The 26,144-nt window shown below is 47.8% G+C and overlaps 1 protein-coding gene across 14 annotated transcripts in view; it reads right to left on the bottom strand.

The window, feature by feature from the left end:
• Nucleotides 1-26,144, bottom strand: part of PTPRF (protein tyrosine phosphatase receptor type F) — a 364,428-nt gene that overhangs the window by 73,672 nt on the left and 264,612 nt on the right. For 8 of the 14 annotated variants that reach the window (XM_084527751.1, XM_084527745.1, XM_084527755.1 and 5 more), the window contains exons 6-8: nt 25,686-25,874; nt 18,175-18,192; nt 9,427-9,537 (exon numbers count right to left, since the gene is read on the bottom strand). In XM_084527751.1, coding sequence (XP_084383877.1) covers nt 9,427-9,537; nt 18,175-18,192; nt 25,686-25,874 — 318 coding nt within the window. The remainder of the gene's footprint in view (nt 1-9,426; nt 9,538-18,174; nt 18,193-25,685; nt 25,875-26,144) is intronic. The other 6 variants (XM_084527753.1, XM_084527752.1, XM_084527756.1 and 3 more) reach the window with 1 other exon arrangement.

The raw sequence follows: 26,144 nt of genomic DNA, 5'->3' as shown, positions 1-26,144 counted from the left end.
CAGCATGCACTCCTTCCCACCCCACCGTTGGATAAAACCATCTTGGCTGGTATTTGCATGCAAAATGCATTCTGTACATTTCATACCTCAAGCGACACAGACATGCAAGCAAAGTATCAATGCCATCAGCAGAGTCACAGCAAACAGTAAGCAGATTTCATCAGGCACACTTTGGCCGTGCCTGGAAGGGAGCCAGAGTCTGCAGGGCCCCCTCCCCTTTGGGGGATGGCTCTCCTCTCCCTACTGGAAAAGTCCCATCTGACGTGGCGTACTGTAGATGGATAAGAAGTGAAAAGGACCAACCTTCTCGCTGATCTGAGAGATGAAAGTTTGTTTTGTTTGATGGCAGAGTGCGATGAAGATGAGGAGGGAATAAAAAAAGACAAGGAAAAACACAGAGAGTAAAAACAGGCCAAGCTTCATCTGTCCGCACACCACTGAAACGACAAGACAAGACTACAGAGGTCAGCCAGGACTCCCCACCGTGCACACGCAGCGCTCCGTGCCGGGGCCAGGAGCACGCCACTCTCGCACCGCTCTGGCCCGGGGCAGGGCCGGCCCCAGGGGACCCGGGCGTACTCACATGAGGGAGCTTCGGGGCAGCCCCGCGCCGGGCCAGGTGCTGGGAGCACAGACACCTGCACAACACACACAGCAAGGCACTGCAGCCAGCACACGGACGGACACGCTCCCACGCACCCACTCCAGCTATAAAGGTGATGGCAAAGGCACTTGAAACCCATTGGCCACACACTGGGAAGCATATACATGTAGGTCCGAATTTTAGCGAGTATGAAAGAAATGCTCCAAGTGGCGGATGGAAAGTCTTCGAGCATGAAGAGCGACTCCACCTCTCCAAAGAAAGAGCTAAAGGTGGCAGAGAGGCATTAGGCAAGTGACAGACATGCGCGGTCTCAGCTGGGCTCAGTTTCGGGAAAGCCTTATTGGTACCCTGTGCTGCGAGCGAGAGGTGGACAAGAAATCAGGACAAAAACACCCAGAGGGAATTGAGCAGGTCCCCGTTTTTGTTCCTGCGGGAGAGACAGTAGAAGGTTAGTTGCATTTTCCTTACAGACAAAGGAGATCTTATTTCTCTGGCGGGAGTGACCTCACTCCAGCTACAGATCTGTGGCGGATCAGCTGTAATCGAAGCCTCGCCGAGAGAATACCGAAGTGGATCTGATAGTCAAAGGCTGCTTATGAGTCACATTTCTGAGGGGAGAGGGAGAAGGTGGGGGGAGGAATTTGCTTTCCATCAGTAACACTGCGAATTAGAGAACAGCGTGTGGCATTGCACAGTGCGGCGTACAGTCAGCCATTGCCAGTGATTAGAGGACAGGATTTTAACCAACACTGACATTGTACAGAGCCGGCAGCAAACTGCCAATAACAGCTACAACTACAGCCTGTGAAGTGTAACGGAGCTTGGAAGAGAACAGCAAAACAGTTGTTTTCATTTCTTCACCTGGCGCCAGGGGACCAGCACCAGCCAACTTGGAGCTTAACCGGCCAACACCACTGAGGTCCCCACTTGGGTGTCCTTGAAACACACAGCCATGGATCAACACACAGTCCTAGAGTAGGGCCTGGGTTTCCTCTGGGATAGAGGAATCACCTTCTGGTCCACAAAACATCAACGTAAGGCAACTTTTCATCCTTTGACCCTGTGGAGGGAGGGAACCTCTGCATTGCTGCTCCCAAGCCACCCCCGTATCCCTTAAGCTCCTGGAGCATATCGCATCTGCACGGCCTCAGCAGACAGCAAGGGGCTTTGGACTGCTGCTCAGCCCTTCCCAGCAGGGAGGATTTGCTCCCTGCCCCTGCTCAGGAAGAGCCATGCTCCTGGCAAGCAGAAGCAACCCCAAGCGGCTGCATTTCTGGGGAGCATTTGAACACAGACCCCAGCTCCCACAAACCGGGGCTGCGCGACTGAAGGGCAAGAGCCCGGCCAAGGGCGTGAGCCCAAGGAACGATGCCCCAACAGCTATGGGAGCACCCGGCCCTGCTGCAGAAGCCAAGAAGGGTCGGTGTCCCCCAGGCATGCCCCGGGTGCTGCTACGGCTGCGGGACGGGCGGTGGCACTGCTGGGAGCCTGCTGGGGACTGCCCTGCGCCAGGAGGCAGCGGTGGCTGTCCCGGCGTGTTGACACTTCAGATTAGAGCTGGGAAGGTGAGGAGGCACATGTGAAACAGGCTAATTCAAACAGATTACGTTCTGGTCTGTCAAACAGGAACAAGTTTGGGGCCTACTATTCGTCACTAATTGCTGGATTATCTCTTAATCTTTAATTATATTAGCAGTTTATGGGGAATAAAAGCCAGCAGCAGGGCATTTTGGAACAGCTTTAACGAGAGAGGGAACACCTGGGCAGAAAGTTCTCGGTCTTTTCCCTTGACTTAATGCTTAAACAGCTGCTGCTTTATCTCAGATAAACCTGATAAATGGTAAATTGAAAGTTTCATCTCCTTACAGATCCCATTCACATTCCCCCTTATCTCCAGTTCTCTATCCATGTCACTCCTAGGCTGAGAGGCACGCTTTACCATTATATTTTTTTCATAACAAAGGACCCTGAGCAATGACAGCGAGTGACACCTGTCCCCCCACAAGCACGGGGGGCTTTAAGGCTGGTGCTGCCCCTGTGCCTCCTCACAGAACACCACACATCACCCTGTCCCCATGAACCCAGGCTGCTTGTCCTGTAACTCCAACACACCGACCTCCATGCAAGACAACGCAAAGTCACAGCCGGAATGCCAGCAGAGGACAGCCAAGCCCAGAAGGCAAAACCAGGCCTCCCTTTTGAGAGCCAGGTTGAAACAGCAAGGAGCGAGGCCGTATCAGAGACGTGTCTGCCAGGACGGAGTGTCGGATGGCTCCAGCTCTGCAGACAGAAATTCCCATGCTGATTGAGTTTGGCTTTTACCCTTGTCTTCTGCAGCAGCAGCAGTGCTCTACCCACAGCAGCTTGTTGCAGGAAGGATGAGCTTGGGCTTACGGGAGGTGCTGCTTTTGTGTATTGCTGGGTTTTGGCTCCCTGAGCCAAGGCAGGGGGCTGTGGCTGGGATGCGAATGCACAAGTCAGAGTTTGGATCACGAGTCCCAACAAAGGAATGGATTTCTAAAGCTTTTCAGGGTGGGAAGCTGATACTTTCCTGAAAGCAACAAGAAAGTTCATTATCCCAATTGGCTCTGCAATTCTGCCGGGAACTGGCAGCATCTGCCCTGTGCTGAAAACCCGTGGGTGTTACGCATGGCACTAATCTAAAGGCAGACCCAGACATTTTGGAATCCAAAAGACACGGAGGTTAACAAAAACCCAGAGGGGGACGAACCTGTTCCTGCTTATCTCCAAAAGCACATCTTGCGTCTCAAGGACTCCACATAAATCAAATTTTATTTTTTTGCAGCTTTCAGAGGTACAGGGGAACAAAAGGACAGATTGTCTTTTTTACGCCAGATTACATGAGAATAAGACAACCTCCCATTATAGGCGCTGAACAATGTGCTCATGCCACACTGATGAGTATATTCCATCCCCGAGACGGACGGGATGCTCGGGCTGCCCAGCCATCGCTTCCCATTCAGAGTGCACACACACGCACGCATGAATTCAATTAAGAGCAGAAAATCTCAGAGCTCCAGAGATGGATTTCCTAACCCTTTGTGCAAGGGGATGTGGAAGGGGAGGGAATGGACACTTAGTCGGCACAGATACGCAGGCCTAATTGTTCCGCAGATGTCTGTGCAGGTCGTGTGGGGAGGAGGGGGAAATGGGTTTCCAAGTCTGCTTCTTTGTTGCTCTGCCGTGCACTGAGCCAGCAGCCAACCTCGTTCTGTTTTCCATAAAGGTCATTTTACAAATAATCAGGCTTGAGCCTTGCATTGTACTTTTAACTGCCAAAGGACTTTGCAGGGAATAAAACTGTTAAGCTTATTTAGTTGAGTTCTATAAAGCACACTGAAATCTTCAGATGAAAAGTGCTAGGAGAAGGGCAGAGAACTATTATTTATTAAACACTGATCATTATAATTATCATGGCATAGCAAAGCGCTCATAGAAAACACCGACGGTGCACACGTTTCTCCCCTGGAATAAAAACATGACAAAAATATCCACTGGAATAGGTGGGGAAAAGGAGAAGTGGCAGAAGCCTCTGCCTGGCTCTCCTGCTCTGAAGCCAGCCAGCTCCAGCCCAAGGGGCACAGAGTCCCAGCAGCAAACGTCTGCTGGTGCTGAGCTGCTCTGGCTGCACACCTGGCTGCATTCCCCACGCGGCTGCTTACAGCTAGCTAATGTGCATCTGACCGAACTACAGCTGCTCTGGCGTGGGTTATAGCAATAGTTTCAGCATGGAGCAGCGCCCTGGGGCAAAAGAACTGGAGTTAAAAATACTGAAATCCCATAAAAAGGAATGCACTTGCTTCATCAAGGGGTCATTGCTCTGTGTTGCATCGCTCTGTTGTAGCACTAGCTTGAGGTCAGGACTGCACTGAGTGTGTATAGGGAGATCACGGCCCCGCAGACCCAGAGCCCTTCCCAGACACACACCAGCAGCTGAGGGGTAGTTGCTCTGTGACCTCTATCACGGGCTGATTTCGCTTCTTCTGATGGTGCAGGGCAGACATCTGAAGCAGCAGTCTGGGTCATCTGCTCTGATTCAAGTGCCTGTTCGTGCTCCCTGTCATCCAGGCATCTCCCTCTCCAGCCTCCGCAGTCGCTGCTCACCGTTGCTGGCTGCCAGCCCCCGGGCACCAGCAGTGCCCCTCTCTGGACAAGAACTGTCACCCCTCAGCCCTGACGAGAGGCAGGTTTGCCGGAGCACACTGCCAGAAGTGAGCAGGGTTGTTAAGAAACATGCTCCCCGTTACCCATTTGCTTCTCAGGCATCTTCAGCTCTGGTCACTGAGTGTCTGACCACCACTCTCAGCTTCTGTTCTTCTGGCAACACCCTCAAGCTTTGACTGCTGTTGCTATTTTAGCTGTTTTAGTATTACATAAGCACAAAATGTCCTTTTTAAAGGCTTCAAGTCTTGTTGCTCCAGGCCGGTGTCAGTCATTCGGAATTATTATTTGCACAAGGTCCTGACTGCAGCAAGCGTCGTACAGCTGCGAGTGGCCATCTCGGCGAGCTCCCTCCCCGTCCGAGCCGAGGCTGACACCGAGACCCCTGGTGTAAAAGCCTGCGGAGGCCAGAGAATCGCTGCTGGAGACAGAGCTGCAGTCCTCATTTCATCTTGGGTGACAGCACCTTAGTGAGATTTGGCAAATGAAACTCCAGACTCCAAGCAAGTTTCCTTGCTGCCACATGAAATGCTAGCTTGGCCTTTCAAAGGGCAGACTGAGAAAGCAGATTTTTGCAGTAAAACCATTTCTATTTACTGCAGTCTGATTTACTTGTCTGTGATTTAGACACAGAGGAGACACTTCAGTTTTAAATGGTCTTTCTTTAAAGCAGCTGTGCACATGCAGTCCAAGCAGCCTTTTGGGCAAGGGAATTCACTGCACTTGTCCCATGGGGCCATGCCTTGCAGGCTTGAAAAGCAGCACCTAAGAAGTGAAAACTGGGCAGCATTTAACAGAAGTATGCAGTTAGTACTCCAAAAACGACTATTCCAATAACACCGGTACTGCTGACTGCCATAAGCAGCGCTGGGGAACACAGCCAGTGAACTCCACCGTGTTTTTATAAGGATACGCTTGCACAGTCCTCCAGCTCATCTCCTTTATTGAAAAAATAATGCCACGGGTCGAGAAAGAGAAGGGCAGGAAAAACCTTTCATACAGGGAAAGAGTCAAATAACAGTGCCTTTACTGAGGGCAGTACCACACAGGTCACTGTCTTCACAGGTATGTCACAGGACCAGACTACGAGCTGAAAATGTTCATCTTTGTGCAGATGTCCCTGAAGCTGTAGGCAAATGAAGAGTGAAATGTATTCATAAAAACCCAATGGCCTAGGTGAATCAGTGGCATTATACTTTACTCCCAGTGAGCATGACGAAATGAAACTACCTTTTTTTTTCATGCTAGGTCCAATCTCTTTTCTACTCTTAAATCAATTTCTTGTATGTCTTGAATCAACTTCTTGGATTTTTGCTGCTAAATTAGACAGTAAGCTCTCTGGATTAGAGGAATCATATCTTCCATACGTTTCTATTCCCCTCCCTTCTCCCTGCAGCACCATCAGGTCCCAAATCTAATCACTGTTACAAGAACGGTACCTTGGTACATGCGACCATGGACCATGGCTGGATGAGTGCTCCTTTGTAGGGGGAACGACAACACCCGCAGCAGCACTGGCAAGCGTGCTTGTGCTGGCAGGGCGGGATGGGAACACGGCACTGTGCCCTCCTGAAATCCGCTGTGCCCCAAATAGCCACCACGTCCAAGCAGGCTCTCTGCTCTTGGTTTTGCTGTGTCCTTGCTCCTCCAGTGGTACGGGTGTTTCCTGCAGCCCTGTGTGCACGGAGGGCTGAGGAGGGCAGCAGGAGGCAGCCCGCTCCCTGGCCCCATCGCGGCTCTGCAGCAGCAGGCAGATAGACCTGTCAGTCCAGGAGCAGAAGGCTTACGAGGGTTGCTTTCCAGCACACTTAGTAAGATGAAAATAATAGCTTCAAGGAAAATGCATCCATTTTCCTTTACAAATCCCTGGTGTGGAAATGTTTTAACTTTTAATGAAGTCCATCTGTGCAGAAGTGCTGGCTCTGAAGGATTCGCAGAGACAAGGCACTGGCGTATCCTGCTCCTTCCTCCTCCTGCTCTTTCATTGATATAGGGAGCCCTGAGCAGTGCCTGCATGCTCCTTCTCAGCCACTGCTATCTTCCTTTGTTAGTGAGAAAAGTATGATAAAGATGCTAATGAGCCTGTACCTTCTAACACAGCACACCCACAAAGGATTACCTGGGAGGCTGGGAAAGGGGAGGACATGATCAAAAACACAAGCCCCCAGAGTCAAGAAGACAAACAAACATTTGAACTGTTAAAAAAAACAATAGGCTGTGAATGAGAGCAGGTACAAGCGCTCCTGAGAATTGCACGGGGTGGAAATTAGTACTGCTGCTCACAGAGCTACCGAGCAGCAGCGCTCAGCCACGCTTCCCCCAAAGCGGCAAACTTCCTGGGTATTCCCCACACTGAGGTCAATCATTACGAAACCATTATGCAGCAGTGGTGGTGCAGCCGACACACTTAATTTCAACTGTAATTTAGCATTAATTAACGTCTTCTGTAGCAAAGATGCAGGCACTTACTAAAGACCCAACTGGAAGTTACTGATCCTTCTAATGACAACACCACAGAACAATCCCCAGAAAAAAAGGCACCGGGGATTCTTTATTCTGCATCCTAGATGTGAGAAATTAAGATATTTCCATTTTTTCTCTTACTCGTTTAAGAAGTAAAATACTATTCTTGTTTTGACTAACTTTTTCAAGTCATTAGCTAATACAGCAGTAATATTTTCTTCATACAACATTAGCTATCAGAAACTGTAAGCATAAGTTATAAGCATAAATACCATCTTGGACCTAGCATCCACAGTGAATTTCATACGATGGTAATTTATGGGGTATCCTGTCTTAAATATACAGCAGAGCTTTATCAGGATCACACAGGCTAGAGACTGACATTGTAAAGATTATGTGCAATAAAAAAGCTTGTTCCAAAAATTTATGTGTAAGAAAATGATGGTTAGCAGCAAGGCATATGTCTAAGAACATGCTTTCTTCAGTGAACGTCAGGATCCTCTCGCATGTGCAAACCATCCGAGGCCCACGCCTAGCCCAAAGAGGACAGATGAACCTTACTGAGCAGGAAGTCAAGTGTAAAATTCAGTACATTCCTCAGACTTACAGGATTCACTCACTAAATAAAGAGCATTCATTAGAAAGAAACCAGAACATTGTAAGAGGAGGTTTTTCTACCTCTTGAAGTTGCTGTGCCTATTTTCAGCCACACCTCTCTAGAAAACAGAGCATTTAAGAGTCTGAGCATGTCACAGGAAGCAAGTCATCCCCAAATGCTGCAGCAAAATGGCTCGGTTTCCACACAAACCTATGCAACAACAGCCAACTTGGTAGCTAGGATCCTTTCCCTCTGAGTGCAAAGGGACAATCTGGGATGAGTTTTAGTACAGCTTGCCTGAAAAATGAACTTGGAAGAATACATGGAGTTTAAAATCATCCGTAATTACATTGTGAGAGTGAAATGAGTGATTCCACTGCACAGATACAGCTTCATCTTCTGAATATGCTTAATTGGATACTTCAGTCTTCCAAAGACACTCATAATCCAAATTAGTCTGCAAAATAAAAAAGCAGTCCCCCAGAACAAGCAAAGACGACGATGCCAGAAGCCACCTCTAGAAGCAAACACACAGCATGTGAAGAATTAATCATGATCATGTCCTCTTTCCATACTAACTAATGCATACACAGCTTTAAGGTTCTATTTTCTTTCTTCAAAACAGAGGAAGGAAGAAATGAAGATGAGATTTTATTATTAGACAGTTGATTTACTGTGTGGAAATAAAATCAGGTTCTAACTTCCTAACAAACAACGATTGCGCTAGCACAAGAATTTTCTTTCTCTTCTTGGGAAAACCCATAGCTACATTTCCCAGGGGTTCCTTACCAGTGGCTCTGGTTATGCTGAGTTTCATGTGAAGCAGCATATTTTTTTCTTGCTGAAATTAATAAAAAGGGTACAGTGGGTTTAGCCCTTGCTTTTCTCCAGACTAACTCAAATACCTTTAATGTAGAAAAAGAAAACTGCCAAGAGACCGTCTTGATGTAAAATCTAGTTTTTTTGGTATGTTGAAAATAGTTTTAAATTGGCAACATAGCATAACCATTAGAAAATCACTTTAAATGAATTGCAGCTAATTTCCAGCATGTTCCCAGTGTGAGCCATTAATACCCAGGGGCTCAATCATTGATGCATATAAGATGGATTAGGACAACTCCAAAAAGCTGTTCAGTTTTTAAAGATAGGCATTCCAAAGCAGAGGCCTAAATACCAGCTCACCTACAGCTGGCTCATCAGAGCAAGACCAGTTTTATACAACTCCATCAAAGGTTAGTTTATACTAAGAGGATTAAGCACCCCTCGATCCCAATTAAAATAACTGTGACACAAAGCTAAAGAGTTCAAGGGAGAAAGGAGTTCCAATTCCGCTCACATTTCAGCATTTTACAGAACACCGTGTAAACAGCAAAAACAGATTTCCAGCAAACATGAGTCAAACCCAACGTGGATTAACGATATCCTTGAACTTCATTTGCCAATTTTGGAGCAAACGGCCACATCACACAATCCACAAAGTGTGAGCAGGGCACTAAGAGGGAACACACTCCTTTGCAGAAAGCCATGGAGCTCTTTGGGCGGGAGGAGGGTGACCCCCTGGGGTGGAAGCTGCTCTTACCTCGCACATACAGGTTAGCAGGGGCAGAGTAGCGGGTTCCTGCGCTGTTGGTAGCAACACATTCATATTTGCCTTGGTCCGACTCCTCGCTGTTCTCTATTTGCAGAGCTCCTGCGCACAAACAAGATGACACAGACAATTCAGATTATGGCAAATCTGGTAATTGAACAGACAGCCTCAGAAAAGGAAGGCCATGCCCCACGCTTTTAAAGCATCTTCCTGGATAAATATATTGTGATGTTGTTCCCTGGACCCACAGGGTACCTGCATGCAGCCACAAGGTACCCGGTCTGCTGTTAGAAGCTTGTGAAATTGATTATTGTTATTTTTTTAATGCACAGGGAACCAGTTACTGATGCATTTCCAACCGCCCCAACCACTTATATTCATTGCTTCAATAAAGGCAAAAACCATACACATACACACGTATTAATTACAGCTCGGTATAGGACTCCTGTCTAATAAAAGGACCTTTAATAAGCTTTTAATCAAAACAGCTAAACACAAAGGCCGCTAACTGTAGCTGTTTGTTTCTTATCTGATGCACACAAAGCCTAGCAAATGCTCAACAAATTGCAACCTTCCTGCAGAAACTGGCAGAGCCCCATCTCTCCCACCTCGCCACCCCTCCTCCCAGCAGACATCCCCCTTTGAGAAAAAAACAGTTTGCCTTTCTCAGCTCTCACCATGTCAGGGATCTCCTTGTCTTTTCAGAGTGGATTACACTTGATATAAAATAATTAGACACTCAGTCTGAGACACCAAATAAACACAGCGATGCAATACACCCATCTGGCAGCACGGTGCTCGCGGGAAAGCCACCCTCCCTGCGTCCCAGCAGCGCTGCTCCTCCAGCCTTGGGGCAGGAACATTTGCTTGGTCCAGACCACAGGACATGACCTGATCCCATCCCTGAAACGCCAGATGCACCAGGGGCACATGAAACAATTGCAGTAAGTGCCAAAGCGCACAGAATGGCGATTTACATGGGGAACCTGTGCCGTGCTCCAAGCGAGCACCAGTTTAAGGGGCTTGTCTCTCATGTGCTCAGCCTGGTCCACCAGTGCCCAGCACCACCTCTGCGTCTTGCCTAGCACAGATGACTGCAAATTTGCTCACAGCTGCACTCCCCTAACGGGGCCCCGTATGTAGAAGGAAAGATGGAGGTGAAGAGAGAGGCAGGATGCCCGTGACAGCACGCTGGCACGGCAGGAGCAGCCGGCCGCCGGCCAGACACCGAAGCGGCTGCTGCTCAGCCTGCTTCCCCCAGGCAGCGTGGCAGCAATTTTTAAAGTGCCTCCAAGTGCCCAGACTGTGCTGGTTAGGATTGCCTGTAAGAAGGGGACTCTGCTCACAAACCATATACCGAACTAAAAGAGAACATTAACCCCTTTGCTTGTAAGGATTTGAACTCATTTCTGCCTGCCACGGTTCAAAACGACCACTGAGAGCGGCACTGAGAATAGCTGGTGAAATTGCCTTCCCCCTTCTTGCTGGTTCAAGCTGCAGAGGTCAAACTGAGTTTTTCATATCATCAGAACAGAAGAAAAACTAATGTGAATCAACCACTGCCACCTACATTATTTAGAAGGATAAATTGAGACTGTCGCATAAGTCTATATGTCATGGGGAAAAATGAACTTCCCCGGGTTCTGCCATATAATGAAAAGATGTACAGAGCCCTCCCTATTGTTGCATTAGTGCCGGGAACGAGGCTTCAGCTAGACAGAGAGAGCTTGTTTGCAGAAATCCTTCCACCTCCTAACAAAGGAAGCTGCCAGCTTTCCCCAGCCCTGGAGCTCTCTGGACACCCACAGCCCAAAGCCTACAGAGCACTGCTGCTTAATTCAGGGAGAACATCGAATTTCTACACGCTGCCTGGGAAAAACATCTTCAAGCAGGCAGTGGCATGACAGGCAGTGGAGCTGGAGGAAGCTTCCCGGCGCTGACAAGATACAGAGAATCAGAGAATCTAGAAATGGAAAAGCCTATTAGGTTATCTTGTGCGTCCCTGGGGGCCGGGGCGGCATTGCTCCCTGTTGTAAATGTACTTGTGCTCTGTCCAATCCCATTTTCAATGTGCCGACTGATAGGTCTTTCACCACTTCCTCGAGGAATTTATGCCACAGCCCGGTTATGCTCTCTGGCAGGATAGTTTTCCCAGAGCTCGCCACGTTTTATCCCCTCCCTAATTCCTGTTCATTACTCCGTGGGTACACGAGTGCTGCAGAGTTCATTTTCCGTGCCTGCATCAGACTGGCAAGAGTTGCTTGCTGCAAGACACTCAAACTTTAAAAATAAAAGGTGGATGTCATCACCCTGACAAAAGCCTCCCTCAGCTTTAGCCTGCAGCCCACGTCAGCTGGCTGGGCTGCGAGCAGGGCCAGCCCCGGGTGACAGGCAGCAGCGGCCGCCTGGAAAAGAGCGAGACCCCGGGTGAGCGTGCCGTGGATACACCTCCTGGTACGCTCCTCCCAGCCATTTAATAGCCACCCCTGGTATTTATATCCTTTATACATATGCAATCTTGCGATCACCATACCTCTTAAATGCCAGTTAGTCATATTATTCTTTATCTCTAGGGACCTCAGCATCAGCGCTGGAGGGAGAAGAGCAAAACATAAGAGGAGGAAGAAAATGAAGGCAGAGAGGAGCGACGTTATCGCTGACGATCGGTCGTGCAGCCAGAGCGGACTGCTCCCTGCAATCATACTACAGACATGTAATGTGTGTCAGCAACTCTACAAATGCTCAGGGACAAGGGGCAGGGGACTCTGGTTTTGTTTGGGCTGGCACAACTGTTCAAACTGTGGCATGGCAGGAGCAGGAGAGAACCCAGAAAGCAGCAAGGAAGTTAAAAGCAAACCCCTCAACTGAACCAGCAAGAAAACAGTCAATACAATAAATTACCATTAGACAAACACAAAAAGCCCATCGTGTATCTAACAGCTGGCACAAAGGGGAAGCATCACAGCACGCTGGTGGCAGTCAGTGGGACTAACAGGGTTGTTTTCTTGAAGGACAGCCTACATCCAAGTGACGGATACAGGGACGTACGGCGTGTCTCGGGGTACCGAGATTTATGGAGACAGGTAAGAAGCTCAGGCATTGCAGGCATTAACTGGAGACGTTAAATGCATCTGAGCCTTGGGAATAACTCCGCAAGTGTAAAATGCTCCAGGCCCTGGTTTGGTCACCCTGGAGAAAGGCAGTAACTTCACCTCCTGGAGAATTCAAGCCTAGGCTGGACAGGACAAGAGGACCCACAGATAAAAAAGGAACCAAGTCCTGAGCAACTCCTAGCTCTGAAATTCATGGAAGCTGCATCCAAAGACCCTCAACAGCACAGGGAAATCTGCTTTGACAACTGCAAAGGATTGGGAACGTGGAGACCTGATTTCTATTCCTAGCCCTGCCAACATCTCATCTTATAATCTTCTGTGCCTCTGCAAACCAGGGCTAGGCAGGCTGATTTACTTTTATTCATTACTTGGGATTTATGTTGTGCAAGTTGCTGAGTAAGGTCTTGTTCACAAAGGGTGTCACAGCAGACTTCTCATCCGGACTCCACGAGTGCTCCTGTGCCAGGGCCCTTCTCATTTACCCAGCCGAATCCTGACGTGCGATCAGACAGCACAGCTTCGGCAGGCGCATGAGGAGCAGCTACCACGAGGACACGCACAGGAGTATAGGGAGGAGCAGCAGGCAGCTTGTTCAGGAACTCGTGGGGCTGTGCAGCCGTACGTGCACATCAGAGCAAACCTCTCCCTGCGGAGCAGCATCCGACCTCCGCTACCTCCGAGGCCCCCGAACCACGGCAGGGCTCCGGCAGCAGAGGGGCAGCCGCTCCCCACCGTGCTGCCATGTCGCGTCCATCTCGCTTGTGGCTCAGTTCTGTTCCCGATAACACATCTCAGCTTATCAGATCGCTGCCAGCTCCTGAGAAAAACCCCTGGCTGCTCTCCAGTGCCAGGGAGAATGGTGACAAGGCAGAGCTTTTGGGGGCTGAGGGCCGGAGGAAGCTCTGCTGACTGACAGGCATCCCTTGTAGGTCCTTCACTCAGTGCTGCTCTCTCTCCACCAGTCCCTTCCCTCCTCTCTTTTTTTTTCCTTTTCTTTTTTGCTCTTTAGACTTGGGCACAGACAGCATCCCCGTTAGCGGCTCTCCAAGATACTATCTATTCAAATACACTTGTGCTCAGGCAGAACCATTAGTTGCAGTGACAGCGTTTAAAAGAAACATTTAAGAAGTGCCCTGCGCAGAGCGGGGGGAAGGCAGATCCTGATAAGGGCCACTTCTCGGCAGCACCGGGGACTGCTGCACCACGGAGGGCTTGTCACTCCCTCTTCTAGGTGACAAAGCGAACGGGAAGGCTCTGAGCTGCCATCCAAATTGATCTCTCCAAAATGCTGCTCCACAGCTCCTCGGGAGAAGAGGACACACACACGGTGCTTGTGGGGCACTGCTGCTCTGGGCCCGTTGCAGCAGGAGCAGCTCCGTTTCTCTGGCAGGGTACTCGCAGCTGGAGGCCCCCAGCTCACAGAGGCAGTGACCTTTTGCCCTGGTTATAAAATTAGACATGTGAAGAAATGCTCCCACAAGTGCCCGGGAGTCAGAGGAAGCAGGCTGCAGCCGCAGTGCTCATTTAAGGGGAGCACTCGTGATGCAGGCGCTAACGAACCGAGCTACGTGACCAGGACCCTTCCTCCGGGCAGCTGGGAACAGGTACATTTCGTTCATCCTATGTGCTACAGCACGTGGCTACCCCAAACCCCTCCTGTCTCTCTCCTCCAGCTTCCTCCACAGAAACTCTGCCTGGCTTCCCACGAAACAGCATTTTTAGCCACCCTTTCAGCCCCTGGTCAGGGTCCAGATCCCTCCTCTGCTAAAAATTCCCTCCCAGAGAAGAGGAATCTTCCTAACACAATCCAGGGAGCTGGGGAGCAGGGCCAGAGCCAAGGACAGACCAGAAGAGATCTGGAAGTGTGAACACAGTGGAAAAAGGAACAGTGTGAGAGCCCTGACACCAAGGGGTTTGGGAGCTGTGAAAAGCTACAAGACACCAAAACCACGCAAGAGTCGCTGGCAATGAAACCGAGCATTTCCCATATTCACTGTTTTCGCAATTTGTAGCAGAGGCACCTCCCAGCTGTTAGCGAGGACTGCACCTCGCCTCCACTAGCCAGCAGCAGTGCCAATTATGCAAACAAGGTAACTACAAATATATTTTCATTGTTAGTGTTCATTATGCTGATTGCGCCGGGGAGGCCGGTGATTGGCATGCGAGGGGCACGCTGTGGCTGGCAGGGCTGGTGAGAAATTGCTCTCCTGTGCACCGGGGGCAGCCGCTGGTGGCACTCGACCACTGCCATCGCGCGGGACTGGGGCAGGGAGGGAGGAGAGGAGATCCAACGTGCTCGGCAGCACGAGGGCTCCTGTTAGACAGCGGAGCTTCAGGAGGCTCTGATCTCTCACCAGCAGGTAGAGGAGATCTCAGGGGACTCTGTGTCAGAGGGAAAGCTACAGCACTGTCAAACGCACAGAATCACCTCTGTGCGCGCTTCTAAAGGGACACGAGTCAATCTGGATCCAGAAAACAAGGAACATGGCATTACAAACACTTCCAGGCACTACACCCCACCCAACCACCCCCCTGACACTGTCTGCTCCTTCAAACATCTCTTCTTGTTTTAAATTGTTTCCCTTCTTTTTGTGTCTGAAAAAGCTCAGGAAACAGGAAAAATTCTATCACATACCAAGTGCAATCAAATGTACAAACATATGCTCAAAAAGACAGCAAAATTCTTTTAGCTCCCTCTAATCTCTCCGGATAGCTTTCCGCTCCAGCTCGCAGGGTAGCAGAGATATACTGGAGCTATATTTAAACCAGTTCACCGGGGACTGGGAAAGGTTTAGCTGCAGCTCCGCAGAAGTTGGTGCGGGTGTTTACCTGGCTTCTCCGACAGACAGCTCCTGACACCCAAGTGAGCTGATCTAAAGTTAATTCAGACAGACCTCTGTAATGCTGACGTCTATGGGGAAGAAATACTCTTATGTATAGGAACCTCAGGTTATTTCCTGCGGTGACAGAGAAGTAACAAATAAATCTGACTGCAGAGGGATAATGCCTGAGATGATGATATTTCTTTACCTCCTCATGTGCATCCGATCTAATGCCTGTTCAATCCAGCACCCACCTGAAACACAACCGTGCTTTGCTGTCTCTCAGCGCCTGGGGCAGGAAAATGCAGCCAGGTTTCACACAAGGTTGAATGAGTTCAATTCCAGAGAAATGCTAGAAACGAGCACCTTATTTTCTACTTTGAAAATCAGAATAGGGCATAACTTGCTTAAACATGGAGTGGCTGATACCATCTGTGGGTCCCCTTAAGCAGCCAGCTATTGCCTAATGTGATGGGCGTCTGCCAGCTCCGTGTCTTTCTGATGAACAAATAGGGATTTTGAGATTTAATTACTACCCGGGGCAGTCCCCGAGGGGCGAAGAGTTAAGCTACGAACCGAGATTTATGAATTATAGATGGGAGCTCCTCCCGTTTCACTGCAGCCAGAGTTGTCTTGGACAGAAAGGACCAAATAAGAGGGGCCAAGATCAAACGAGATATTTGGAAAAATCTCCTCCCGTGTGGTGGGGCACACGGGGAAGTTCTCAGGTCATCCCCTTGCTAGTCCCACGCTGGGTCCAGCACAAGGCCCTTGGGGAATGCTTGAGCCACCCGAGGACTCTGCACACACGGCCCCTAGCCACACAGTCACAGCAGCAATTAAATCAAACTAAATCCACCCTCCTCCCCCCAACATTATTACCAAAAGGGTTTGTTAAGAGGCATTAGTTCACCCTTCCTTTCAGACCAAATTAATGGATTCCAAAGCATCCAACTTACCTTAATGAGGAACAAGAGTGCAGCTGGGTATAGAACATGGCAGAACAGTCACTTCTACATGGACACAACCTCACCATCACAAAAGCACTTTCATCTAATCTGTCGTTATCTTTAGAAATTCAATGACCTCCGTTTTAAATAAAAGGCATTAGGCTGACAGAAATCCTCTGGGAGAAGCCAGAGAGCAGCACGTGGCTTCTGTTTGCTCTCACAGAAATGTCATCTTTGACATTCAAACAGGACACATATATTTTAAATAATGTCAAGAACATTCTTAAAATACCTCATCAGGACTCAAACGGAGGTGGGAAGGGAGGGGTGGGGGGTGCGGGGAGCTTATGCTGGATGAGATGGATGGTTCCGTTTCACAGAGATGTGCCCGGTTCCCAAGCAGGACGGATGGAGCATCCAGGCGGTTCTGGTGCTGAGTCACTAATGTCATCAGCCAGGGCGAGGGCGCGGGGAGGCCCCGGGACGGCTGCGCCGCGCGCCAGGCTGCGAGCTCGGGGCGCTCGGCTAGTTAGCATTCGGGCTGTCGTTTCGTTTTAGGATTTGCAATAGGAACAGGAGATGAAGAAATAGTTTAAGGAGCTTGTAACATCACAGCTGTCAATCTCGAGCGTTCCAAAGGGAGGAATGACAGATATATAAGCCCATTCATAGCAAAATAAGGTTTGCAGTCTTTCTCCCTGACCCAGATTTGCTACAGAGGCAACTTAATGCAAATACACATCAAACAGCAATTCACATTTGCTCTAAAATCACTTAACGGCAGCTGAAAACATTAACCCCCAGCAACAGAACCAGTTCCAGAGAGTCAGATTATTAACTTCCAGCAGTGATTCGGGGAAAAGGGAGAGGAAAGGGGAAAGGGGGAAAACTGAACGAATGAGGTTGTGTCGGTTTGTAGGTGGCAGTCATTCTGTCGAGACACCCAGGGGTCAGTCAACAGGGGTAACCAAAATCACAAGAGAACTCGGGAGGGCCTTAGCACGTAGTGCTGATTAACACGCCAAACTCAAGCTAAAGGGACAGCTTTGAGCGTTTAGGCTAGAAAAGACAACACTCTGATTGGAAAGTCATCGCTGGTGCATACAGGCTGCAAAAACTAGCCAGGGACTGCGCACACTGGGCTGTCGGACCATAGGTGGGTTTAATTAATGAAGGCTTAAAGCAACCAGATGTGTTTCTGATTCGTCTGCTTAAACAAATCTTTGTGCTACAAAGCAACACCGGCACGTCTGGCTCAGAAAGGGGGGGTCTGGGGGCAGCAGTTCTCCACTCTGCTGCCACACTGGAGGGTTAGCGCTCTTGAAAGGCAAACATGAGTAAGGCAAACAAAGGCGCTCTTTATCCCAGAGCCAGATTTGCTCAAACTTTCAAGAATTTATCTCCTTCTGATTAGAGCTTCACGCCTGTCAACAGCAGCAGAGAGGAATTTGACTGTTCTCTTGTGAAAATGTTACCTACTTACGCCAAAGCCTCCCCGCGCCAGACACAAAACCCCGGAGGCCAAAACTGCGCAGGAAGCTCAGAGACTTGCAGGAGCTGCAGGAGACATCAACCCTCTCGTGGCAGAGGCCGGGGACCACCGTCCCAGCTGCAAACTTTCCGTTGAATAACCCCCTTCCAACAGTGCAAAATCGCAATGGATGAGTCTACGAGAAGTCACGCTAAAAACCAACCAAAATAAACACACTAGTGGGAGAGTGCAGATGAGCGAGAGCACTGGCAGAGTTAGGGCTGAGAGTAAAAGCTGGAGATGAGAAACACCGGAGGAGAAGGGACAAGGCAGACAGGAGATGGAGTGACGTGACAACTGGAGGCACATTTCAGCATTCTTACCTCTGATCGGTGTACCACCTGGTGAGGTAATTTGAATGCAAATAAGATTAGAGAGAAGCATTAGTACAAAGAGGAAAGGAAGAAAATTATAACTAAAAAGCAGAAAGATTTTTTTTTTTTAAAGCTAGAATTTGTATTAGCGCGACAGGAATAAACAAAAAGAAACTGATGTGCAGTAAAAGTCAGAGTGACACTCTCAGGAGGTTAGTAAAGCTCATCGCTTCCAGGAGTGCAGCACCCAGCCTTGCATCTCACCATCGCAGCCACCATCCTCAGGACCGGGGGCCGAACTAAGCCGCCAGGGTGGCGTTGCCGGCTGGCCTCACCGCTTGCATTCACCCACGCCACTGGTCAAGCAGCTGAGATGGAGGACACGCCGGGAGATGGTGCAGTGCCCCTTCATTCCTTCCAGAAGACGGAAGGGGTGCGTGCCCCGGGGGCTGAGTGACCGTGAGTGTGCTGGGCAGGAGGGGTGGAAAGCACATGGTTGCGGGCGCTAGGTGCGGTTTGGCTGGGAGGTTAGAATGACCAGTGGGACAAAATCCGCTCACTTAAAGAAATTGAACTAAGGGGAGAGCGTAGCAAATCGGTTTTGAGCCATTCTCCACATTCACGTAAACCCTGCACCAGGTTCCCTCCGGAAAAGAAATTGGTGTCATGCAGAATTAACTTTACATAGAGAAATATTTCAAAATGAAGTCGTTTCTGGTAACGTAACAATGGCACTCTAGCCAGACCTCTGTCATTCCTGCCTAATTTGGATGTGAGCTGGAGGAAGGAATCCCTACCCTCTTTATAAGGCACTGGCGATAATTTGACATGCTATAATGAAGAGTATCTTATAAGGAGGGCTTCTCTGGGAGTGAGGTTCAGTTAACCTGTTGCAACGACCCGTAAAGGTTTGTTTTACGAGGTCAATGCGTTTAGCAAGTGGAGGATCCACTGGGCAGTGTCTTGAGTTCAGAGCACAACCAATTATCAGTGCATGATTCGAGGGGAGATGCTCCTGCCAGGCAAATTGGCAGGGAACCCTTCTAATCCCCACTACTTTTGTCCCCTTGGTCTTATTTTGCACACATGGAGGCTGTTAGTATAAGGGAGAGATTCATGCAGATCGAATCTGTAGGCAGTTCATGGTATGTGTTGGTTTTATGCAGATTTGTAGGATCTGAATACCAAGCACTTACCAAAGAAAACTGAGGAGTTTAAACAGACAGAAAAACAGGGTTAAACAGGACACAGTGTGTCAAATCATGTTCAGTGTATTGATTAATAAATACCAGCACGCATACAAGAGTGTCGTGTATCTCAGATTTACAGCTCATTCCATTATCCACAACAATGATCACCCAATGGGAAAGAAAGACAGAAAAGAATTTCTGTAAATACAAAGAAGGCATATTTTAAGCATGTTTAACTCGCCTCTTAAAAAGTAATTACAATATTTATACTTATTCCCTTTCTTTCCTAACTACCCTTCCTTTAGGCAGAGTCCTTTTTCTAAGCAGGAGCAGCAATTCAAACCACTCATTTTAGCATTTTCCTCTGCCAAGATGACATTACCCCATTTTAACTTTATGTCTGGATATATTTTTTGACACATTCTATCCACAGATGACTGAAGCATCAGGAAAGATCCTGCAGTCACTGAGTTGTGGGTAATCTTTCCCTTGCGATAACAAATCTGCTGCTTATTTATCTATCTTGGTAACGACCGCTGCCCTTGACAGAACAGTTATACCCACAGATAACTTGCATGGAACAGCACAGCCATGGAAAATGGGGTTATTTCTCTTTGCCTGTTTGGAAAGTTTGCCAAGGGATATTTTTGTTCTGTTTGGTCTAGGGCCTCCCCCGGCCCCCCTTCCACAATTCTCAGAGTTAAGAAAAGCATCGCCACAGTGTGTCACTTCCCACGGGAACGGTGCGTTGACTTTGAGCACAAGCCCGAGGGGCAGCAAACAGGACTTCCTTCTCTCTTGTCTGGCTTAAATGGGGTTTGTTGTTCTGTCCTAGAACTGAAAAGATTCACAGCAAATCTTTAAATCTACTCCCTGTAGAGGCTAAACCCTTCCTCTAACACGCAATTGTCTACACAGAGCTCCAGGAGCAATTGCACACTTGAAGCAGATTCCCTCAAACGTAAGTGCGACCAGCCCATTTTTTCCTGCATTAAGTCCCAATCCTTCTGGCCTCCAAATGTAAGCCAACCCTTGTGGGAGCAGCAGAGAGGCACTCTGTATCCAGCACACTGCTTGTTCTGGGTCTCTCTCACCTTTGCAAAGTTAAGACGCTCAGAGGACAACATCAGGCAGAGCGCCCAAGGCTTTGCTATCGGTCCCCAAATTTCCTCGTCCAGAAGGAATGAAAGTTCCTGTTTTCCCTTTGCATCGTAAGATAATGCATCTCTGACTACTGTCCTTTGAGGGTGTCTCTCAAGGGGCCTGAATCCCAGCACATAGGCCACCGAGTGCCCAGTCCATCAAGTGATGGGGGTGCCATCACTTGAACCGTTACTGAGGCCAACTCATGCCCTGAGATCACCAGGCTGCTTTACACAAAGGGCTCTCCAAGATCAAATTTTAAACTCAATTCCTTGTGTGAAGTTTGAAAGGTTTGAAAACCTTATACGTAAGGAGATTTTATTTCCCTTCTATGCTAAGTGGCACTGATTAACACCCCATATGTTCACTTCTGCAGGAATGAATGCCAACCCTGACATCCCATGTTTAACTGGAAGCCCACAGCCAGGCACTGAAAGCAAGGCAAAACAAAGCATGATGTTGGAAAAAAACCTGGGATTATTTGCACCAGTATTTCCCAGTGTAGAGGAGAGGCTTTGTTGGAGAAGGGACTTCACTCTGCTGACACAAACTCATCCCAGACCTATCAACAAAACCCCCCAAACAAAACAAAAACAAAGAAAGCCACTCCAAAGCAATGTCAAAGAGAGAAACCAAGGCTCTTGCTGGCCACAGCCAGGCATTACAGTAATGCAAGCCTGAATCCTAGAGCCTGGCTGTTTGCCACCAGTTGCAACCATGAATGTGCTTCACACAGCAAGACCCAGATGTACAGTATAGTTCCTCTAGGACATAAAATTTCAATTGTCAGTTGGTTGGCTGTGATACTGCTTCAACTTCTCTCCAGTCAGCTCCTCCTGTGAGAGAGCATCCATCCTTTGGTGGGTTTCCTGAGTGGGTTTTTTACTTTTGAATAATACTCCCCAGCCTTTTGGCTGCTGTTACACTTTGTTTCAAGTCCATGCCTGTCTGATGTCTGGACTTGAAGCTGTAGCTTGCCAGGAGCTGAATGTCTTCTGCTGGGTCCTGAGTCCTATGACCAGTGAAGCAGAAGAGGGCAGCCATCGGCCACGCTGCCATCCCACAGCCACTGCCTCTTTCTGCAAGTTTGTTCTGTGTATGTTGGGTATTTTTTCTGTTTCCATATAAGTAGTGCTCCCATCTCTAGGACCAAGACTAAAATGAAAATGCTTCCTAGTAACAGAGCATAAATGCAGTGAGATGATACGGTGAGAAGCTTCCCACTGCTTCTTTGTTAGAGGCACCTACACTTTTCCAGAGAGCGACTGAAGTCACCTGCAGAGCCCTCTCTGATACTTCACTTGCAGCTAATTGCCTGAAAGCCACACGAGGGTCTAGGGCACAGTTCTGTAGCTCTGTTAATTGACGGTGATTAAAAAAGAATGGTACTTGTCATAGCACCAAGTTCTTTAATAGCCACAAGATGACAACGCTCTCTGAATTTCTGGAATTTCCTGATGTGGCAAAGACATCTGTATGCTACCATTCAGGGTATTTATTTATTCTAATTTGACATTTTGTTCAGAAGCTTTCTGAAGAGCAAGGTGGAAGAGCAATTCTTTAAATATGAAACTCGCTGGAAGCACTCAAGAGCTTTGAGAGTATGAATGCCATCAGAGTTGCTTTGAAGTCTTCAGGAGCTTGTGATCCGAGAATCTTTACAGAATAGCTGTGAAGCATCAGGACAGTCTGATCTATACTGAGGAAGTTTCTGCCACATCATCAACTAATTTTAAAACATGGCTGGAGGTGTAGCACTGACCCTGACTCTCATATGTGCATCATCTGCTACTACAATCTCCAGACAGTTTTAAAATCAGTTCAGCCAAACAGGTTTTACAACGAGCTAGCATGCAAGGGAGGTTTCCCAGCCCAGAAACAGCCTAAAATTGTGTGTCAGTGACTGAGAAGCAGTGACCAAAGCCATGCACCCTGGGAGAGAACAGGGAGTTGTCCTGAGTCACTGCCTTTGCAGAAAAGCAGCCTTTCAACAAGAGGTGGGAAGTACTAGCAAGATGAGCAAGGGAGAATTTTGCTACAACCAGAATGAGTCAGAGACCCTGCCTTCGCCTTGATCTGTGATAATGGAGATGAAAACCTGTATTTATTTTTGTTCTCATCTCTAGAGCAATTACCCCAACACATACTGGCCAAACTACCCAAGAGCTGGGCTTAAAAAAGAATTAAGCATTATTCTGGAGGAAAGATCTATGTGTTGGGGGGAAGGGAGAAAAAAGCCCTCTAAACGTAAAGGGGAGGCTTAACAAGAAAAATGCATATACACAAATATAGATGTAATTAGCAAATGAGGGAAGGCAGGACACAGGGCAGACTTATAAACTGTGTATTTGCTGCTGACAGACACCATTATGCCAGGGTTAGAAAAGCCTAACACGACAGCTTGGTTGTCTTAAACCACACACTGTAATACCTTCACAGGAGATGAACACACCTCTAGAAACTGATGTTCAGAGCCCACTTGTGCACGTGATCTGACTGCATGTGAGTTCAAAGCCCTGCCTGCAGCCCGCAGAGCACTGCCAGCCCACATAACTGTGAGTGTCAGGAGAGAGCACCTCTCCCTAGCATGTGTTTTCTTTAGCTATTTATTCCACACTAGGAGCCTGAAGAAATGAAATCATTCCTCAACTCTCCAGTTAGACTCCAGAGCTGCTTTCACCTTTATAACCTATATTTAGGACATCTGAATAATAATATATTATGTACTGGGTGAAGGTCGGACACTCTATATATGCAATATGGGGCTGACACTGTGCTGTAACTATTTTAACTATATTGCATCTGTCTAGGTTTTATTGGATTTTAATTAAATGAAATTAAATGAGCGTATATTTAGATTGAGACAGTATAAACTGACATTCATACAGATATGCCAGGCTGGCTGCAAGATATTATCTTAATGGAGCAGAGACTTTGCAAACTATTAAACTCTCATATAATGAGGTATCTATTTAAATATTCTTTTCTTTGAAAAACAACTCTGCCCCACGAGGTGTACTGCTGGAGAGCTCAATTAGCACCTTGCAGAATGGATCAGAGGCTGCCCAGCCCACCACATTGCTCACACAGGCTGACTGCAGTCAGGTAAGTATGGCCCACGCACTCCAAGGGCACGTAGGGACATGGTTTAGTGGGTAGTACTGGTGGCAGGGGGATGGTTGGACCAGATGACCTTGGAGGTCTTTTCCAACCTTAACGATTCTCTGACTGAAAGGGCAGGCCCTACTCTGTATCTATCACAAATATAGGAAGAAGCCACCCACACATGCTAGCAGGGATCCAAGTTCTGGCCTATGAGAAGTGGTAAACTTCTTGTTCCCCACTCACGTCAGGGTGGAGCCAGAGCCCTGGTGAATCTTGGCATCATATCAGCAGGTCCTTAAAAATAAAACATCCACTCATATCTGGAAGTCTCTTGCACTGAACTGTGGAAACCTCCCTTACTACATTAGAGAGCTAATCAATTTCTTTCGCAAGTTTGAGGATGTGTGCTGCTCATTGATTTCTAAAAGGTTCCCTTGACACCTCCCTTGGTAATTACTGTGTCTTCAGCAAGCAGCCAGCTCTAGAGTTTGAATCCCCGGTGAAATATTCAATTGAGATGTTGCTGAAGAACAGCGAATAGGAAGCAAAACTTGTACACAGTGACAGAGTTTACTCGTTTGTTTTTAAACTTTCTATCTCACGAAACTTGTGAAGCAGCTGGTAGAGAGGCAGCCAAGTGCCTGCAAAAAGGAGGCTGGAGAACATACAGCAAGTGCATCAGGAGCTGTCTTGCTGCTCATTTATGGTAATTTCTGATGCTGATTTAGTCAGCTATGAAGTGAAACACATCCATGTGCACCTTCCTATTGCTGCTTCCTAAAGCTTCTCAGAATAATTAACAAGTGTGATATTTTCTTTCAGCACAAACAGATCAAGATTAAACCATGTTGTGGGGGAGATAAGCTAAAGGTCACTGGGAAATTTCATAAGCTATAAATGCATTAGTATAATTAGCGCTCACTGGTACATCAAGGTGGGATCAGGAGTGTCAGGCTGGGTTCTATTTTTGACGAGAGTGATGTCTCATTACCCACTCCCCCAAGTAAAAGCCTACTTCTTATCATCCAAGCATCATCAGATTTATGCAGAGGGCTCCTGCTATGGGGAAATGTGTCAAGACGTTCACCTTGCTAGGAGGAAGATGGTGTTGCCCTGGCAGCAGCACTCATAACAAATGTTTTTTGAGTGCCCGGAGACACATCACAGCCAGGCAAGGCATTCTGCCTCTTAGTTAAGCATGAGACCTTTCTAGGCTGAAGTCACTCCAGCTCCGGTCCTTCTGTGCTCTCAGAAGGATACCATGGACTTTTTCCCCCAGGCTAAAGCTGCGATGTAGCGATGCTGTGCATTGTTAAATATCCACCGCAATTCATGCTGGGGAGCTGCGTTTCATCGAGTGGAAAGAGCGGTGTTTTATTTTCTTTAATTCTGTAATGGGCCTTACAGTCCTGAGAGACTGAACAGTGCGGCAGAAAAACAAGAGTTCCTCACTAAACCAACAAGAACAAACTGTCTGCATTTCTAAACCTAGTATTCAGCTTATCAAATAATAAAAAAGAAATGGTAATATCAAAACTGCGTCCACTTTCCTTTGAAATCCATAGGATTGCTGCTTCTTGTATTTTTCTTTATTCTTGTGGTGTCACACAGCAAGAGTGATAAAGATCTCAACAGCAAGCAGAGCACTGTCTTGCAGCATCTGTGTAAGGAGTGAAGTAGTACAAGACCACTGATTGTAAAACTTCAGCCAGTGTCTCATTATACCGATTTGTACTGTGCTCCCATTAAAAGTAGCCGAGACCTGCTGAGTTGGTAGCGAAACATCTAAGCCTACCAGGGATCTGGGGCAATGTCAAGACATTCTACAGAAGAAAGAATCCAGGTGATGTTCCGAAAGGAATGTCTGTGCCAATCTATCCATATAATAGATCATGATATCCTGGTAGATAGGATCAGCTCCAAAAACAGCTTTTACTTTGCAGAAGAAACAAGCTCAAATCAAAGTAACATTTGAATTTAGAATTGCATTTCAGCATCATGAGGAAAAATAACAGTATCAAGTAAAGAGAACAGGGAGGAAGGGTAGGAGGTAGGGGAGGCTTACTTGCTTTGCTACCTTACCCGATCGGAGCTGCTTGATTCTCCCATTGCTAGTTGCAGTGTCGACAGGCAGGAAGTCCTTGAACCAGGAGATTTCAGGATCAGGGTTACCGCTGGCAGCACAGAGCATTGTGGCTGTGCGAGCCTTTTCCACCACCTTCAGCTGTGGGCCCATATCAATGGTTGGGAAGCCAGCTGGGAGATGGTCTTCTGCAAAAGAAAGTAAAAAACCACACAAGGTTAAAGAGAAAGGTTCCAGAATAGAGACAGGATACAGTTGTAGGGACAGCAGTAACATGGTACAGCATCTGTGCCTCTGCTGGAAAACAGCATCCAGACTTCCCTACTGAGAAGGTTTTCAAGCCCTTAAAGCACATTAGGCTCTATAATGAGCATTCATTATACCAATAGAAGCTTCCACTAAATTTAACTCCGTTTAAATCAATTGCCTTGGGAAACGTCCATAATTTTCATTGATAC

This window comes from Aythya ferina (genome assembly GCF_964211825.1).
Source record: "Aythya ferina genome assembly, chromosome: 8".
In the NCBI taxonomy this organism is placed as follows: domain Eukaryota; kingdom Metazoa; phylum Chordata; class Aves; order Anseriformes; family Anatidae; genus Aythya; species Aythya ferina.
Note: the sequence above shows the minus strand (reverse complement) of the source record. Positions and strands in the feature narration are given on the sequence as shown.